Source organism: Chionomys nivalis, chromosome 7, assembly GCF_950005125.1.
Source record: "Chionomys nivalis chromosome 7, mChiNiv1.1, whole genome shotgun sequence".
Lineage (NCBI taxonomy): Eukaryota > Metazoa > Chordata > Mammalia > Rodentia > Cricetidae > Chionomys > Chionomys nivalis.
This window is the reverse complement of record NC_080092.1, coordinates 67588998-67607867: the sequence shown is the minus strand read 5'-3', so window position 1 is coordinate 67607867 and position 18870 is coordinate 67588998. Positions and strand designations below refer to the sequence as shown.

Here is an 18870-nt window from a genome sequence, read left to right as displayed (position 1 = left end):
AGAAGTGGAGCCCTAGACTCCTCCTCAGGACCCTAACTGCTGTGGCCGGTGGAAATGACCAGCATCAGGCACGTGATGAGAACAAGTTCTTGTGCCAGGCTCTGAGTAAGAAGAGGACAGACTGTTGCCCCTGGCTTTCTGTGCTGAGCTGCTGTGTGAAGCGATGGCTAACACAGATGGCTGACATCAGCTCAAACTGGGAATGGTGGTGTGGATTAATCCTCTCAGCAAATTCGCTGTCAGGCAGTGTCAAGAACAGAGGGGTATTTAGTTACCCAGAGTTCTGTTGTTGTTAAATAAAGATCATGTTTCTCAGTGTGCCCCATGGTAGCGCTGGTATTTGAGGCTGCACCAACATGCCAGCTGGCTGCTTAACCTGTACCCGGTCCCTCATCTCACCTGAGCTGGTGAATTAGCCCCCATGCAGGCTGGCTTGATCTCTGTTGAGCTGTTTGTTCTGCCTTCGCCTTCTCCCCCATGCCTCCTGCCAGCTAGACTCTGCAGTCTGCCAGTCCCCTTCTGCAGGGAAGGTCAGGCTTGTGATTTGGGGTCTTTTCCCAGGTGGGCATAAGAGACGTGGATGTCTAACAATTGATTTGTTTTCTTGTATTTCAGTCGTTCCAGGGAAGTCAAGGACGAGCATACCTCTTTAACTCAGTGTGAGTGTCTCTGAATGGAGCATCTGCTTATTGGGTGAAATCCTTGAGGGGCGGGGAAAGTACTCCTCAGTGTTTGGGCCATGATCTCTGTCTTCTCAATATTACTACATTGGCTAGTAGTCAGTGTCTGTCAGGAACCTTAGGTGAAATTTTGTTAACAGCCCCTCCAACTATAAAGTACTCACTGCAGTGTCCAGCACTGGGTCTTCCCACAAGGAAAACACTGGGGTGGCTTCTTCAGCACAGCAGTCAGCAAGACCCGAGATTCATTATTAAAGGAGAAAGGAGGGGTGACTAGAACCTATGGAAGGCTTCATCCCTTCTGCCGAGGATGTCTACACAGCCCTTTGTCAACCATGGACACGCGAGTCCTCTGGCTGGAATAGGAAGGCAAAGCTCACAGACACTTGAACTATGTAAGGAAACCTAGCACAGCTTGGAACAGGTGTGCTGTTTGGTAGTCTAGGCCCCCCGCCCTTATGCTAAGGCTTGCTCGCCAGGTTAGGCATCGTCAACTTTGGTTTTTCAAGACAGGGTTTCTCTAGTTTTGGAGCCTGTCCTGGAACTAAGTCTTGTAGACCAGGCTGGCCTTGAACTCAGAGATTCACCTGCCTCTGCCCCCAAGTGCTGGGATTAAAGGAATGTGCCACCACTGCTCAGCCCTCTGGAACCTTTTAAGGACCTGTCTCAAGGCTGTGAACCTCACTGTGCAGTTGCCAAATTAGGGGAGAAGAGCTGTCTGGGCAGGTGAAGGCAATGCTCCCCAAAAGCCTGACAGCATGAGTTAGGTCCCTGGAAATCCTTATTGTAGATGAGAACCCACTCCTGAAGGCATCCTGGCCTCCACATGCACCCTAGCGTACATGTGTCCCCAACAAGTAAATATAATACAGTTTTTCTTTTAGTTACAAGATTAAAAATCTGTGTCAGAAAATTTAAACCCTAAGCAAACTCATCCAGAGCTGTTTTGGTAAGCTTGCAGAATTCAATCTTGCAGATCTAGTATTTATTCCCTCTTAGATATTTCCACGTGACTACCTCTCATTTCCTCTCTAGACCATTTTCTTCTCAGTGCTGGCTTCCCTGGAAGCAGTCCTGTCTAGTCAGTTTTTGCCAGAAGCTCAACTTGAATGACGAATGGTTGTTTACCCATATGACTAACTACCCGCTCTCTTTCTGTCTTTGGCGTAGAGTTAATGTGGGCTGTGGGCCTGCAGAAGAGCGGGTGCTGCTAACAGGCCTCCATGCGGTTGCAGACATCTACTGTGAAAACTGCAAAACCACCTTGGGCTGGAAATACGTAAGTACGAAAGGGCCTGTGGAAGGGGCCTGGAGCGGCAGGTAGCGAAGGGCCTCCTCTCTGAGGGTGTTTTCTTCCACTAGCTTCCCTCAGGCTTGGCAAGTAGATGACTCCTCCAAGCTCAGTCCTTCACCTGTTCTGGGAACACCCTGTTGGTGTGCATGCATACGTTTATAACAGGACTTAGTAGCATCTGACAGTGTGCGGGATGTGTCATGTGACAACACCAGGACCATGTCTCAGCAGAGTGCTTGCCCACAAGCATGAGGCTTGAGTTCTGATCCCCAGCACCAGTGGAAAAAATAAGTTGGGTGCAGTAACACGTTTGTAATCCCAGAGCTCGGTAGTTACAAACCAGGAGAATACTTGGGACAGTCTAGCCAATTGGTGAGCTCCGGGTTCAGTGGGAGACTGTCTCAGCAAAGCAACTGAGGAAGACACGAAGACATGTGCCATTAACCTGTGGCTAACACAACACACACACACACACCCGCAGTCTCTCTCTCACACTCACACACACCCAAATACGTGTACACATAAATAGATATCTGTATGCAGAGAAAGTAATAAAAACACTGGCTATTCAAACACTTGTACTTAGCCAGGCGGTGATGGCGCACGCCTTTAATCCCAGCACTCAGGAAGCAGAGACAGGAGGATCTCTGTGAGTTCGAGGCCAGCCTGGTCTACAAGAGCTAGTTCCAGGACAGGAACCAAAAGCTACGGAGAAACCCTGTCTCGAAAAAAAAAAAAAAAAAAACCACTTGTACTCCCTGCACTCAAGAGCTTCCAGCGGGTAGATTGTGTCAGCCAGACAAAAAGAAAAATGTCGGCCAATGCTTCCACAGCCTCCCTCTAAGCATTGGAATGAGGTTCAAACCTGGCTCTGGCTCTTAGGTGGCTTTATGGCCTCATTCTCTGCTTTTTAAGTGCTAATGAATATAGTAGCCCCTGGGCATGGTAGGTGGTGGCTGAAGGATCCTGGCCAGCCAGCCTTGCTGAGGAAGTAATGAAAGCTCTAAAAGTATTGACGTTTATTGTGGGGAAATAAATTATGAGCAGTGGGACTGTGGCGGCAGAGGTGTTAGGTCTTGCCGAGGACCAGACTGGCCTGCAACTTGGGTCGTTTCTCTTCAGCCTGCCACAAGCTAGAATCACAAGCACGGACCACCATGCAGTCCCAGTTCTGATGCTGATCATCTGGGGACCCAGTTATTCTGCTTTTCCTGTCTTGTGACTACATTTTCCTGGTTCCCCTCTTGCTCTTCACTTCATAGAACAATTCTCTGGTCAGCAAGATAACTAAAGCCCAGGGGTTCTGAAACACTGACAGGTTTTTTTTTTTTTTTTTTTTTTTTTTCGAGACAGGGTTTCTCCATAGCTTTTTGGTTCCTGTTCTGGAACTAGCTCTTGTAGACCAGGCTGGCCTCGAACTCCCAGAGATCCTCCTGCCTCTGCCTCCCGAGTGCTGGGATTAAAGGCGTGCGCCACCACCGCCCGGCCAGAAGAGACAATTTCCACTGCCCTGTACCGCAATCATTTCCGGAGTTACGGCTCCAGGGACCAGTGTTCTCAGTCCTTGATCCTACACCCAGGCAAGATGGTGGGGCCGTGATGGGATAGGGTGGGGACAGGTTCTGTACTAGCCTCTATCATCACCTTGGAGCACAGCAGTGAAAGAGCCACACACACTCGATTCATCTAAGGTGGAAACAACAAGAAAAGGAAACAGGACCGGGCTGGCCTCATAATACTTGTTAGTCTTGCTATCCCACCTAAGCCGAACAAGTACATTTTAGGATATAACCAAGGCTGGAGGGATGGCTCAGCGGTTAAAAGCTGCTCTTGCAGATCCCAGATGACAGCTCACCACTGCTTATAACTCCAGCAAAATACCAATGCACATAAAATAAAAATATCATTTTTTTAGACCTTCATTTAAAAAAGATTATAACCAAGCTTCCCTGTGTTCCTAGAAACTAGTGGAAATAATATACAAACTTTAGATACATCTTTAGGGCAGACCTCTAGTAAGCTTTAGAAATATGGGTACCTAAGGAGCTCAGGAGTGCGCGCGCGTGCGTGCGTGTGTGTGTGTGTGTGTGTGTGTGTGTGTGTGTGTCTGTGCCTACCTGGCCTGGAACTCACAGAGAGCTGCTCTGCCTCTGACGCCCAAGAGCTGGGATTGCAGGCTTTGTTTTTGTTTTTTAGATTCTGAGACAGGATTTGTCTATTACATGCTTCTGACTGTCCTAAAATTTGATATATAGACCAGACTGGCCTCAAACTCCAAAGATCTACCTGCCTCTGCCTCCCAAGTGCTGGGATCAGAGATGTTCAGTCTTGCCAATCCTGGTTTTGTTTTTACGATCTTCACATGAAGCCAACTCTAGTCTTTCCTGCCTTCCACGTGAAGACAACTCCTTGTCCTCAACTCAGCTTCCAAATTGACTTTCAGATCCAACAACTGCACTTCATTGATTCACTGAAGCCTATTAGCTGGCGTTTAATCTTCTAGTGTGCAGAAAACATGAACATCTTGGGGCTGGAGAAAGGGCTCAGAGGTCAAGAACACTGGTTGCTCTTCCAGAGGTCCTGCGTTCAATTCCTAGAACCCACATAGTGGTTCACTACTGTCTATAATGAGATCTGGTGTCCTGGTATACAGACATACATGCAAGTAGAACACTGTGTACATAATAGATAAAATCCTTTAAAAAAAATCATGAACATCTCTGCATTCCTTAACATTTGCATAACAGGCAATAGAAACTGAACGGGAGTGTGTTGTGTGCATTGGGAAATATGAAGTACTATGGATAGAGATAAGGGAAGAAGCTGGGAAGACGGTGGCATAGCAGGCAAAGGCATGTCAGATGAAAGAACTTACCAAGATGGTGGCATTGAAGCAGAGGTTTAAAAGAAATTCTGTCACGATACTGAGGAACTCAGAATGCTTGTGTGCTAACATCTTCAGTAGACCTGACTTCTGCTGTCCTGGTGCCTCTCATCAGCAACATCCCTGCTTCTGCGCCTCAGCGGTGACCTGTTTGCCTTTGATCACTCAGTGTTCTTTCTCTTCCTCTGTTTTATAGGAACATGCTTTTGAAAGCAGTCAGAAATATAAAGAAGGCAAATACATCATCGAACTAGCACACATGATCAAGGACAATGGTTGGGACTGACGTGACAGCGTCCATCCGGTCCAGCATCCACATGAATGCCATCCAGTCGAACATTCTACCCAAGCGTGAGAGAGTGACTGAACACTTGGTTCCATCCATTTAGGGGCCTTGCCATCAGGGGGCATACTCCTACCCTGACGCCATCTTTTTCGGTGACTGGCCTCTGAATCGCTGTCTCTCTGTCTCTTTGCTTTGTATCTGTTTGTGAGTTGATCTTGGCTTCTCTGTTCCAGTGTTGGCTGAAAACAAAATGACAAACAGAACAGATCCTTGGCCGTGTGGGGCCATGTGGGGGCATCCACCTTGAACAGGGGCCCCCAGCCCATATGAGAGCTGTCTCTTGTCAGAGCAGTGGCACCTGGGCACGAGGAAGAGCAAAGATGAACCCCAGAGTCCTGGGGTTGGGGAAGGGGCAGGAGGGTAGAGGTAGAGCAAAGCCGTGCTACTCTTGGGGACCTGGCTTGAAATAATTGACTCTTTCTAAAGGACAAAGAGAAAAAAAAATACCTCATGGCTATGTTCTCTCTGACAACAAACTTCTGTCCTAACATCAAATGTGCCAGAATAGCAGATTAGCACAAGAAATGGCCCTGATTCTTGCTGACAGGGCAAGACCCTGGCATTCTGGGCCGCAGAATGTCCTCCTAGGGTGGGTGGGGGGTAGGTAAAGCCCAAATGGGTTTTAGTGACTCTGCCTCCCGTACCCCACCCCACCCGTGGGAAATCACCTTGGTTTCTTTCACTCTTTCAGTGAAGGGAGAGATGCAAGATGCAAATATTCCATTTAGCCAGCAGCATCCTGAAATCCATAGTGGAGGGAAGCCAGGGAGCACGGGTCGCAGCCTGGGAACTCCTGATAACGAGCAGGAAAAGTAAGAATTGGTAACTAGTCAGCAGTTCTGTGGCTGCAATGCAATGAGGAGAGGTTCGGGGAGGAACAGTTTAGATTCAAGCCAGTCCGGGCTTGGCACATCCTTCCTCAGTGTGCAGTAGCTTCCATGGGATTAGCAATTCTCTGTGCATAGTGTTTCTGGTTTGCTTTTTTTCTCCAGTTCCATCATAACCTAGGAAGCAAAGATTCAAGATATTGCATCCCCCTCATGCCTCTGTTGTTTTAGACCCGAATGTCTTATGTGGGGAGAGTAATCTTTTGACAGTGTGGTCCTGCAGTGGGGAGGAATCAGAGGTTCACTGTGGCCCCCTCACCCATCACCCCACCCAAGCTTTACATTAGCAATGGGGGAAAATTCCCTGTAAGTCTCGAGACAATAAGGAACTTAGCACATTGAGTCAACACTGAATGTTTTACAGCAGTTCAGCTATGACATGGCACATGGCTGAAACTCATTTGAATTAATTTCATTTCGTAGGCAGAAAATAATGTTAAAATACACACATAGTAGGTAATTCTCAACATTGTTCTCCAACTAGGCTGGTCCTACAGGAAAATGCACTTCTTTAAAAAAAAAGCCTAATAAAAGAGTTCATAGGAATAAGAATCTGTAAAACTGGTTAACTCAGACTAAAGCATCTGACCCAGGGCATTTTCAAATCTCATCTTCAACAGAACTAATTTCCCAGCAGGAGAGCTGTGGTTCCCTGGCTTTGTCCCCCATGTCCTGATCTGGGACTTGGCCCTGCCCTGCTGGTGGTGATGGCAAGGTGGCAGAGAGCAGGTCAGGCCTGTTTAACAGCAGATCGCTCCTCTTGTGGGACATAAGGATTCCTAGAAACAGGATTTTATTCCTCAAGTCTCCTTTTCCAGAGCCTTGGAACATTAGCTCCACCTCCCATCCCCCACCACCACCATGGACTGCAGGACAGACTGAGCCTCAGAAGGACTAAGTTTTGCTTCCTGAAAACCACTCGGTGGCTCCCAGGCTCAAGTTCTCAGTGACACACATTTTTCCACTTTCACATTCCAAAACTGTCTCCAGAGTCATGCCTTGTCGCATCCACCCCCCAATCCTGCCCGAGGGAAGTGGCCTTCATGTAAGGATTTGATTACACACACCCTTTGCTCAGGGAATATCCCAGCTCTACTAAAGTCCTTTTTCTTTTTTTTTAATGGAGGGTGGGGGTTAAACCTAGATGGATAGTTTTTCTTTAAAACTAAAATTAGTGAGGCGTAGAACTTGGATATGTGATGCCCTGCCATTCTCAAGGGTCAGAGAAGGAGACCAGTGTGCCACTGTTTTTCCTTGGTGGGGTCCTTGATCATCTTGGAACAGAGCAAGCTCCAGTAGGAGCCTGGTTCTGGATTTTTCTTGAACTGCTGTCTGACGAGCATCCAGTGGGTGTCTGGCACCATATTTGGTGCCGAAGGGGAGTAGCAGGTCGGTTTTTCCATAGCTACTTTGGGGGTGGGACCAAAGCCCATTAGGCTTCTCTTTGTGGTAGTGACACCAGAAGTGCTTCTTAAACCCTCGCTCCGTCCGCGGCGTCTGCCCAACACTTAGCAGTGTGACCCTCGCTCCGTCCGCGGCGTCTGCCCAACACTTAGCAGTGTGACCCTCGCTCCGTCCGCGGCGTCTGCCCAACACTTAGCAGTGTGACCCTCGCTCCATCCGCGGCTTGTCTGCCCAACACTTAGCAGTGTGACCCTCGCTCCGTCCGCGGCTTGTCTGCCCAACACTTAGCAGTGTGACCCTCGCTCCGTCCGCGGCTTGTCTGCCCAACACTTAGCAGTGTGACCCTCGCTCCGTCCGCGGCGCGTCTGCCCAACACTTAGCAGTGTGACCCTCGCTCCATCCGCGGCGCGTCTGCCCAACACTTAGCAGTGTGACCCTCGCTCCATCCGCGGCTTGTCTGCCCAACACTTAGCAGTGTGACCCTCGCTCCATCCGCGGCTTGTCTGCCTAACACTTAGCAGTGTGACCCTCGCTCCATCCGCGGCTTGTCTGCCTAACACTTAGCAGTGTGACCCTCGCTCCATCCGTGGCGTCTGCCCAACACTTAGCAGTGTGACCCTCGCTCCATCCGTGGCGTGTCTACCTAACACTTAGCAGTGTGACCCTCGCTCCATCCGTGGCGTGTCTACCTAACACTTAGCAGTGTGACCCTCGCTCCATCCGCGGCGTCTGCCCAACACTTAGCAGTGTGACCCTCGCTCCATCCGCGGCTTGTCTGCCCAACACTTAGCAGTGTGACCCTCGCTCCATCCGCGGCTTGTCTGCCCAACACTTAGCAGTGTGACCCTCGCTCCATCCGTGGCGTGTCTACCTAACACTTAGCAGTATTAGAGTCCACAGCTGAGCAAGGGAGACAAGTGTGCTCCAAGCCTCGGTCAGTTTCTTTATTTTCCTCACCAAATTTTTGACTCAGCATAACCAAAGACCTCATCCATTCACCCCACATAGGTTCAGGGAATTGGAGTTGATTGGGTGACCTTGGGCAGGGGTGGGTGAACAGCAAAGAAAGGGAGGGGCCTCAAGTTCTGTACCTCAGCCCACAGCTGCCTTCGTTTTGAACTGAAGACTGGTTGACCAGCTCCCATTCCGTCTCCCCATGCCACCGAAAGGTAACGGCCGTGGCCACCCTGGAGTACGTTCACCCCCTCCCCCATGTTTCCCTAGGCTGCTAATGGGTGAATGAGCATGAGACAAGGGTAGCCAAGCTTGATGCCCACGGGTTCTCGGCTGGGCCTGGCTGAGTAGTCCCGCTCCAGCACCTAGACCGTCAGATCATGTAGATAAGTAAATCTTTGCTGGTAGATTAGTGTGTACTAAAGCGGTGTCCCCTTTATAATAAGGTTTTCAAGTCTCTTGTGAAATATACTTTTGTAAATAATATTTAATTTTTTAAATAATATATTTGGTGCTGTATTCTCAGATCCCTGGGAGCACGTTGTTTTCAGTTCTATGGCTTCCTCTGTGTTTCTTGAAGTACATTTTAAGGGAAAGAGTAATCACCAAGATTTTTTTTTTTTAAAGATCTGTCACTTTAACTTGGATTGAGGCTTTAAAACATTTTTTTGCATTTTTGTGTTTGCGTTTTCCCCAGTGGAACAGACTGTAGTAAATTACCAGGTTGTGAAATGATACTTTCTTACCCTGTCTTGGCTAGAAAAGAAACAAGTTTCAGTAGTAACAACTTATAAGTAATTGCTGTAGTTGGGAGAACTTCTGAGAAATTGGAATCGTGTGTGCGTGTGTGTGTGTGTGTGTGTGTGCGCGCGCGCGCGCTTCCTTTTCTACTGAGGACACTATATGAATTACAGTTTACACCTTGGGCACGTAGAGTTTCCCTCTCTGGTTTCCCTGTCTGAGTGGACCAACAGCATGGAGCAGGATTTCTCTCCCTGAGCTGGAGTGTGCTCTGTGTTCTGCTTCTAAAGCTGGCAAATCAAACCTGTAAGATGAAATCAAAGTCAGGTCCATGCTTCTGAGATGTGGACAGATCAGTCACACATCCGAGGGCTCTGGTTGTTCTAGAAGCCAGGTCATATTAAATGTTAACTGGTTCAGGCTAAAAGGACATTGATAACACGGTAGCTTTCCTTTTCTTTTTCTTTCTTTTTTTTTTTTTTTTTTTGAAGGTCCGATTGCTTCAGGTTCAGGCAGAGGCTGGCAAATCAAATTTTGAACATCACTTTTATATTTTAAAAAATCTGCCTCAATGGAAAATACATTCTAGTTCTGTGAGGGGGAAAGGTTGTTTTTAAAATCGTGATTGATTTCTAAAATTACTATACAGTCATGAAATGTACCAGAATCAAAGATAAAGCCTAGAAAGACGTTATTGTCTCTACAAGGTTAGCTCTGCCCGGTGTTTTACAGTGTTTTGGTGAAGGCAGAATCAGTCCCCTCTTCCCAGCCCGCAGAGACTTGTGTACCACAGGTTTGTCTGTCTGTGTTTACAAACTATATTGTTGGATTTCAAATTGTGTTTGTTTCTCATTTTCGGTTGTCTTCGGTGGCATTTTTCCCCCCCGCAGGTCACTTTGCTCCAATAACAAAGGCGATTGTTTTTTGAGTGATGCGTCTTCACCTCTTTTCGGTATCTGTACATAATGACTCAGTATTAGTGAGAAGTTGTATTGTTTGTCATTTCCAATCTGTGTTGGTGCTCATTTGAGAAAATAAAGTTTTCAAATATTAATTCCGGGGCCGAAGGCATCTGTTTTCATTGACACAATGTGTATTATCTTGACATTTAACGCATACACTGCTGGGTCGTCTGTCTGTCACTGGTCACAGGCCTGTTAGCTGAGTCCGTAAAGGACATTTCTTTAAGGACAGCAAGCCTGTTCATGAGCGAATCTCAGGTCTCCTGTTCATCTCCTTTCAGCTGGCTTTAGCTATCAGAAGTGCAGAATGAGCTTTCTCCAGTTATCTGTGCCATGATCCACCTTCCGAAAGCTTTTCTGTTGACATTGTCTTTAGATGGAAGATTGCGTTAAAGGTGCGGGTTGGGGAGGGGGGGGGTTAACAATGGAAGATAAGTATCCAATCTCAATACGTGAAAAAAATAATAAAAAAATATTTTTTTCCAAGACCAGGTCTCTCTGTGTAACAGCCCTTACCTGTCCTGGAACTAGCTCTGTAGACCAGGCTGGCCTCAAACTCACAGAGATCTGCCTGCCCCTGCCTCCCGAGTGCTGGGATTGAAGGCATGTGCCACCACCGTCTGGCTTAATCAAATCTTGCTCAGGTATTAAATTGAGATTACAAACCTGAGAATTCTGTCTCTGTGATAAGTCAGCCGTGTATGTTTTCCAAGCACACAGTCTTGAATAACCAGTCGCTTGTAAGTACCTACATACACTTACGTGTGCCAGTGCTTGTCTTACTCTACATTTAAAGCCAAGGCTTCATGCGTGCAAGGCTAGGCAGGGACTCTACCAAGCTAGATCCCCACCCATGCTCTGTATTTTAAGCTTCTTCAGAGGCATGGTGGCACACCCCTTTAGTTCCAACACTCAGGAAGCAGAGGCTGGCCTTTCTGAGTTTGAGGCAACCTGGTTTACAGAGCAAGTTCCGAGACAGCCCGGGCCACACACCGAGAAAAGTGTGTGTGTGTGTGTGTGTGTGTAAAACAAAGCCCCGAGCTTGCGTCCCACGCATGTCCAGCTGTCTTCTCCGGGCCCAGCTGCAGCTGTCTTTTATTTGTCGCCGAGCATGGTCTCCTTCCTGTGACCTGTTTGCTTCAGTAGACTTCCCATTATCATCTCTCTCTGGTTCGCCTTTAGTGGACAGAGAGGAGAAAAAAAACACACGCAGCGGACGGCCAGTCCCAGGCCAGTCATCCTGGGCCCTTGTTCTAATTCCGCCGCCTACAGTGACCAGCAAGGGGAGAGTACAGAGTGCCTGACCTGTGTGACTCCTGGTGCTTGGCTTGCAGAACCTGGAGCAGGGTCTTTACGCTCAGGCTCTTCCTTACATCCCCCGAGTTCTCAGCACCTACAGGAAAGCAGTGACAAATGCCAGTTACAAGGGATGGGTCAGGAAGCAGAACATCTGACTTCACGACTCTTGGGTTTTCCCCTATACTGTTTCAAGCTGGGTTTTTATTCTTTGATTTTTTTGTACTTTATGTGAATAAATGTGTTGCTAGCATGCATGTCTTTATGCCCTTTGGACCCTTTTAACTGGGCTTAGGGATGTGTGAGCCACCATGTGGATCCTGGGAACTGAACCCAGGTCCTCTGCAAGACCAAGTGCTCTGAACCACTGAGCCATCTCTCTAGCCCCTGTTTTATTTTCAGACAGGGTCTCACTATGTAAGCTTAGCTATCCTAGGACACATGTACTGGAGATCAAAGGCCCAGCTCCCCTTCCCCTCCAGCCTTAAATTTGCTGTGGCTTGTCTGAGGCACAATCTAGTCGGTCCCTTGCTCTCCACACCATTGCTTTCACACTAATTCTTCCATTTAAAGGTGAGGAAACCAAGGCTCTGAGACCCTTAAATGAATCCCCAAGGCAAAACTAGGATTTTGTGGGCTTGGTGATTGATGCTGTGACCTTGGCCCTGGGGAGACTGGGCTGGGAGGATTTGACTGAGACCTGCCTGGTCAACCATGTGAGATGCTTTTGAAAATACATATAGTGCCTAAGGCCACACAGTGGTGGCACACACCTTTAATCCCAGCACATGGGAGACAGAGGCAGGCAGATGTCTGAGTTTGAGGCCAGCCTGGTCTACAGAGGGAGTCCCAGGACAGCCCAGGGTTTTTATAGAGAGATCTTGTGTCAAACAAAACAAAAAATACAAATCAACTTATGAAAAAAAAATTCTTTTGTAGCACCAGCCTCTCTGGCGTCTCTGTATAGGACCCTTTTTGACAAGCTAAACACACATCCAGATGTCATGGTATTCTCTCTCCCATTCTCTGCTCCCTTAATCTTTGGCAAATAAAAAAAAGGGTTTACCGGGCTGAAGAGATGGCTCAGCAATTAAGAGCACCTGTGGCTCTTCCAGAGGTCCTGAGTTCAATTCCCAGCAACTACATGGTGGCTCATAACCATCTATAATGAGATCTGGTGCCTGTTGTGGCCTGCAGGGTTACATGCGGGCAGAATGCTGTATACATAATAAATAATAGGTAAATAGATCTTTTTAAAAGGGTTTATCATTAAGCACAGAAAATGGTTTAACATTATTTAAAATTTCTAAGTCTCAGGGCTAGGAATACAGCCCAGCAAAGATTATGACCAGCAAGCAGGAGCCCCAGAGTTTGGTCCCCAGCACTGCACACCATGCTGGAGAATGACAAGTCTTAAGTCTTTCTTGGAGACAAGTTGAATTTGAGGCCTGCCTAGGACACATGAGTCTGTCAACAAAATAAAAAGAGCCAGGCAGTGGTGATGGCACACACCTTTAATCCCAGCTCTAGGGAGGATGAGGCGGGCGGATCTGTGTGAGTTCTCTGCCAGCCTGTGAACAAGGCTAGGGGCTGACTCAGAGTATAACAGCCATGCCCATCAAAGCAGCTGTGACTGCTTCCAGGTGCCCTTGTGATGTGATTGGATCTATTGGACGCCCTTCCAGAAGGCAGTGAGTGAGGAAGGTCATGCGACCCTCACCAGCAATCCCAGCCGTGCCTTCCTGCAGATCCCTTCCAGCCGTCTGCAGTACTGTCTGGTCTCAGGGGCAGGAAGGTGAAGCAGATGTATGATATCATCTCTGCAGTGACTGGTGGAGAGACTTCAATGATGTGGTTATTTGGGGGTCACCCACAGGCCTATAAGTACCTCCTCACTCATGCTTCTGTAAGTAAGCCCAGCAAAGTTATTGGTTCCCAAAATTGGATCTTGGCGTAATGGACTACTTTGGTCTATCTTTGGAACTCTGTGGGGAGGATGGGGGGTGGGTAGATGTTTGCTCTGCCCAGGAAAAGATCAGTAAACAGCAGGCTTGGTGCTGCACCCCTTAATCCCAGCAGGAGAAGGCAGAGGCAAGAGGCTGAACATTGAAGAGCAGCATGGGCTATATACTGAGATTTTTTTTTCTTGAGACTAATTTTTCAGATTAAATGTCATATGTCACATGAAGAGATTTCTAATTTCCAAGTGATAATGAGAATCATTTTAATAGAACAGCCAGAATATTCTGAAGGCTCTTAACAAATTATTGGAAATCCATGCCAGAACAATTAAGTGTTTTGAGGGGGGATTAAAATAGTGTTAATGATTTATCTCGAGTTCATGAACTCAGAATCAAACTGGATATAGTGGTGGCTGCTTGTAATCCCAGCACCTGGAAAGTAGAGGCCAGATCAGAGCCAAGGCCATGCCGGGCCACACAGCAACTTTGTGGCCAGCCTAAACTACATTAACAGGAAACAAACAAAAACAAAGCATACACACACAATCTCCAGAGTCAATAGGAACTCTGGCTCTTGAGTTCCGAGGAGGATGTACAACCCTATGTCAGGTACAGCCTGACATCACCTGACTTCATGCATAGACGTTCATCTCTGAGAAGTTACTTAACTGATTTCTCTCCGGGTCTCAGAGATGCCAGCAGCAACCCAAGTTATTAAGTCAAATACACCCAGTGCTCGGGAGGCAGAGGCAGGCGAATCTCTTGAGTTCGAGGACAGCCTGGTCTACAAGAGCTAGTTCCAGGACAGCCAGAGCTGTTACACAGAGAAACCCTGTCTCAAAAAAAAAAAAAAAAGTCAAATATAGTAAGTAACTCCATGTAGTATCTGGCACACATAGAGAGCGTGTACAAAAGAAGGCAGGCTGGGGGTGACTCAGCAGTCGTGTGCTTACCTAGCATACACAAGGCCCTGGGTTCTACTCTGAGCACCGTTAAAACAGAACAAACTACATTAGAGAAGATGGAGGAGAGGGGATCAGAAAGTCCATCCTTGATTTTCATGGGCACTACCTTTGTGGTCTTCAGTAAACCAACATTGGCTCATTTTACTTCTGTCGGAATCCTGTCCTCCAGCCTCTCCTGGTTCCCCCGCTGGGCCAGAGTGAAGCCATATAAACACAGAAGCCATGCTAAAGAATCAGAAAGGCTTTGTTTATGGCCTTGATTAAGGAATTTCTTGGGTAATTTTGGTTTCTTATTAGCCTGCAAACTACTCCTCAGGCCCACAGTGGCAAACAGGCTCCTGAGCCCTGGTTAAACAATCATTTAGGGAATTTGGGCATAGTTCTCTCTCCAGACTACTTCCTGCTCTCTGGGGGTATTCACAGTGACATTTCAGGGGCTCTTGGTCCACAAAACCACACCAGTTAGAAGAAATCCACAGGTCATCATGCTCTGTGGAAACAAACAGAACCTCTTTCCCAAAGCAACATATCCTTAGACCCGTAGTTTAAAGTCAAAATACCTTTTTTTGCAGTTCCTGGAATCAAATGTCTTTCTCCAGTCCAAAAAAAAAAAACCAAAACACAATATACATAATCCAAATTCTCTGTGCACATCCTATACTTTCGTGGCTTATAATCTGTCTGTGCTCCGTCTCTTTAAGACTTACTCAAACACACATAACACACATACTCATCTTAATCCACCCTCACCATTCCCAAGGGTGATCTCGCTGGGGCCTCCACTTGTAAAACTACACCGGTTCTGTTCTGCATCATACTCGCTACACACTACAGGAACTAGGCTGAAAATTTAAAAATATACACACAGAGACAGACAGACAGACGGGGACATCCTTGAGACAAAAATGCCAAGAATGTCCCCTTTATTGTGCTCAGGGGCAGCTTATATAGGGCTCTGGCCACACCCCAGCTCTGGGGATCTTTCAGCCTGCCTTCAGGGTCTCGTGCTCAGAGCAGAGGAAAACAGGTTGTTTACAAGAAATTCGGGGTCTGGTGGTCCGCAGTCTCCAACATTCTGTACCAATCCAGCCCCCTACAGACACTGAAACCATAGTCTGGATTGTGCTGCTGCTGGTGGCACAGCTCTGTCTTGAATGTGATGTATGTATGCCCTAAACTGCTGCTAATCGAATGGCAAACCTGTTTAACCTTGGCCAGGGCCCAATCCTTTACTGCCCCACAGTTGGGAGGAGGTCTCCCAGCACCCACATCTCCTGGAGGCTCTCAGGCTTGATGTCGTTACCATGGCAACAAGACGCAGCCAATGTTCCAATTTCATTTTGTTTTAGATCTCAATGATATTATAAAAGAAATTGTTTACCAAGGAGAATGTCAGCCATCTGAGAGCGAAAACTGCAGCAGGAGAGGAACCACTGACCTTCTGGAAGGACCTGAGGGAGTTTCTGTTTAACAAAGGGGTTGGAGAGTCATCCTGGAAAGAGCTGCCTCCCAGGTGACTAGTGCAGGCCAACTGTGTCCAGAGCTTTGGACACTTCCTCTTGCACTGGTGACATCATGTTTAGCTTGAGGGAGGCTTGCCTTAAAGGGTGTGGTACATCCAAGACTGAAGAACCTTTGCTGAGCACACCTTTAATCCCAGCACTTGGGAGGCAGAGGTAGGTTGATCTCTGTGAGTTCAAGGCCAGCCTGGTCTACAAGAGCTAGTTCCAGGACAGGCTCCAAAAGCTACAGAGAAACCCTGTCTCAAAAAACTGAAAGAAAGCCGGGCGGTGGTGGCGCACGCCTTTAATCCCAGCACTCGGGAGGCAGAGGCAGGCGGATCTCTGTGAGTTCGAGGCCAGCCTGGTCTACAAGAGCTAGTTCCAGGACAGGAACCAAAGCTACAGAGAAACCCTGTCTCGAAAAACCAAAAAAAGGAAAAAACTGAAAGAAAAAATAAAACCCTATGCTGTGTTGAAGCTCTCTCCTACCCATGTTTTGGGGATCCTGGGACAAATGCCCGCACTTAGATTTCCAGCTTCTGTACATGGATGGGTCAGTTACCCCCCGAGGTTCAATTGACTCGAACAGTTGTGAAGGCCACGTCAAGGGAGACATACTAGAACTTAGGCATATCTGGAACCTTCAACCTGAAGCTCACTGCTTAGGCAGTGGTGAGGGCAAATCTGGATGTGTGTTCATTAAAATGGAAAAAAGCAATCCTGCAACCACACAAAGAGAAGTATGAGTAATATAATGGAGGTGCTCTCTCTCTCTCTCTCTCTCTCTCTCTCTCTCTCTCTCTCTCTCTCTTCCTTTTTGGTATCACTTCCTAAACAAGTTTGTCACTTTACTATTTTTTTCTATTTTGGTGGTACTGATGCGACAGGAGTGGGAACTGACAGAAAGTGTGTTGAATGGACGTGTGACAGGCTGGGGTGGACGTGTGAAGGCAGAAGCCCATCTTTTCTCTGGCATCATCTAAGAAAGAGAACCTGGTGGGAAACAGAGAGAAATACAGGCCCACCCGAGAGGATGACACCTACAATCGACCAAAACCCTGGCTGGATGCTTTGGATTCCCTCCTAAGCCCCCTGGAGTGTTTCACCCTTTCTTAGTGAATCATCTCTACTTCTGTCCCATTGGTCACTGAAAAGGCAAGGTTTTTTCTCCATCTCTCTTCATGGTAGCTACTGGGATTTTTCAAGTAATCCATTCTAGATTTCTCTCTTAAACTCCATTAAAATTGTCCTTGAACTTCCTTCTGAGTTCATTTGTTAAATAAAAAAATATTGAGACTAAGAACTGGGGGTGGAAAGATGGCTTAGCGATTAAGAATACTTTCTGCTCTTGCTGAGAACCCGGGTTCCTTCTAAGCATCAAATTGGCATGGGAGCTGACAACCACAAAAACGCATGCAAGCATATACACATACATACAACTAATTATTCTATAAAAATATGTGTTTAATTTTTTTTAAAAAACTAGGAACCTCCGTTTTCTCGGTAAGTCTGGCATAGAACGCGGTCTCTGTCCACACCAGGAGAGCAGTCCTATGCGGGTACACCCCTCTTCTAACACTGTCATAGCCGAGGTTGGGGTGCAGGTGTGTCACCCCCAGAAACCACAGAAAAAGGGTGAAAGCCCCAGTTTTCCCCGTGGAAATGTTTCTTTAACAAAGGCCGTGCCTTTTTCACTTTCCCAGTGAATGAGAGGTCCGCATTGCCACAGAGTTTACCGTCTGGACTAGAAGGCATCTGTTGTAAGCTGAGGCCGTAACTTGGTGGCAGAGGCTCTGCCTAAATGCAGGTCCTGGCTTCTGCCTGCCCTCCATCCATTTCCCGCAGAAGTAAAGAGTTGCAGAATTCTCTCCCAGGGTCCTTGCTCTGCAGCCCCTCTTCCAATGAGTCCCTGAAGCTCTTAGCTGGGGTCTCAGGTATCGCCCTTATCAAGTAAGCAGTATTTGCCTGTCCCCTCTATAGCTCCTAAGGGGGCAGAGGCATAGACTTCCCGTCACCCAAGGGCTTAGTTCCCAGACATGCCTAAATCAGGCACTTGTAATTCCAGCATTAGGGAGGTGGAGGCAGGATCATCAGAAATTCAGGGTCATCCTTAGCTACCTAGAATTTGAGGCCGGCCTGGGCTACATGAGATCCTGTTTCAAACAACAAAGTAAGTTCTGTTGAGGCTAGGGAGAGGCTCAGTGGGGAAGAGCTTGCAGCATAAACTTGAGTTTGATTTCTATCAAACCACATTAAAAAAAATGGGGTTTGGGGCACACACATATAATCCCACTGTGGGTGGGGGCAGGGGGAGAGGTGGAGCTAGGTGGTTTCCTGGGTCTCTCTGACCAATCAGATCCTCTGAGTCATGGAGCCCCAGACCACTGAGAGAACTTGCCTCAAAAATAATTTTAAAAAGCAACATAAACAATGCCGCCTGCAAACAGCCACTTTGAGGAACGACCTGGGGCTGTCCCGCTCTCCTCGTGCGGCCCACTCCTGACAGCACCGTTTTCTCTTCTTGCCTGTTTGCTTTTTCAGTAATTCTGTACCACCCTACTCCTGCAGCCTCCGAAGTGCTGGAGTTTGAACCCAGGACTTTGAGCATCTAAACCAAAGCTGTCCGACTGAGCTATACGCACAGCCCCAAATGTAGCTGTCTTTGTTTGTTTTGTTTAGAGACAGGGTTTCACACTATAGTCCAGGCTAGCATGGGACTCATTATATAGCCCTACCTGTCCTTGGATTTAGGGTGATCGTCCTGCTTCAGCATCCTGAATGTTGAGATTACAGACATGAGCCACCATGCCTAATTCTATATATAGCCTGCCACCGCCTCCCAAGTGCTGGGATTAAAGGCTTGTGCCACCACCACCCGGCTTTTATTGCTGAACAGCATTCCATTGTATGGATATACCCCTGTGGACCCACCGTCAATGGACATTTGTGTAGTTTTCAACTGCTATGAAAAAATTCTGAGAACATTTGCAAACT

General features: G+C 47.5%; 1 protein-coding gene across 3 annotated transcripts in view; it reads left to right on the top strand.

Moving 5' to 3' along the window:
* Ypel2 (yippee like 2) overlaps positions 1-10339 on the top strand; it is a 59043-nt gene extending 48704 nt beyond the window's left edge. For all 3 annotated transcript variants that reach the window (XM_057776048.1, XM_057776049.1, XM_057776050.1), the window contains 3 exons: positions 616-659; positions 1851-1959; positions 5055-10339. In XM_057776048.1, the coding sequence (XP_057632031.1) occupies positions 616-659; positions 1851-1959; positions 5055-5144 (243 nt within the window). In that variant the 3' untranslated portion in view covers positions 5145-10339. The remainder of the gene's footprint in view (positions 1-615; positions 660-1850; positions 1960-5054) is intronic.
* The last annotated feature ends 8531 nt before the right edge of the window (positions 10340-18870 follow it).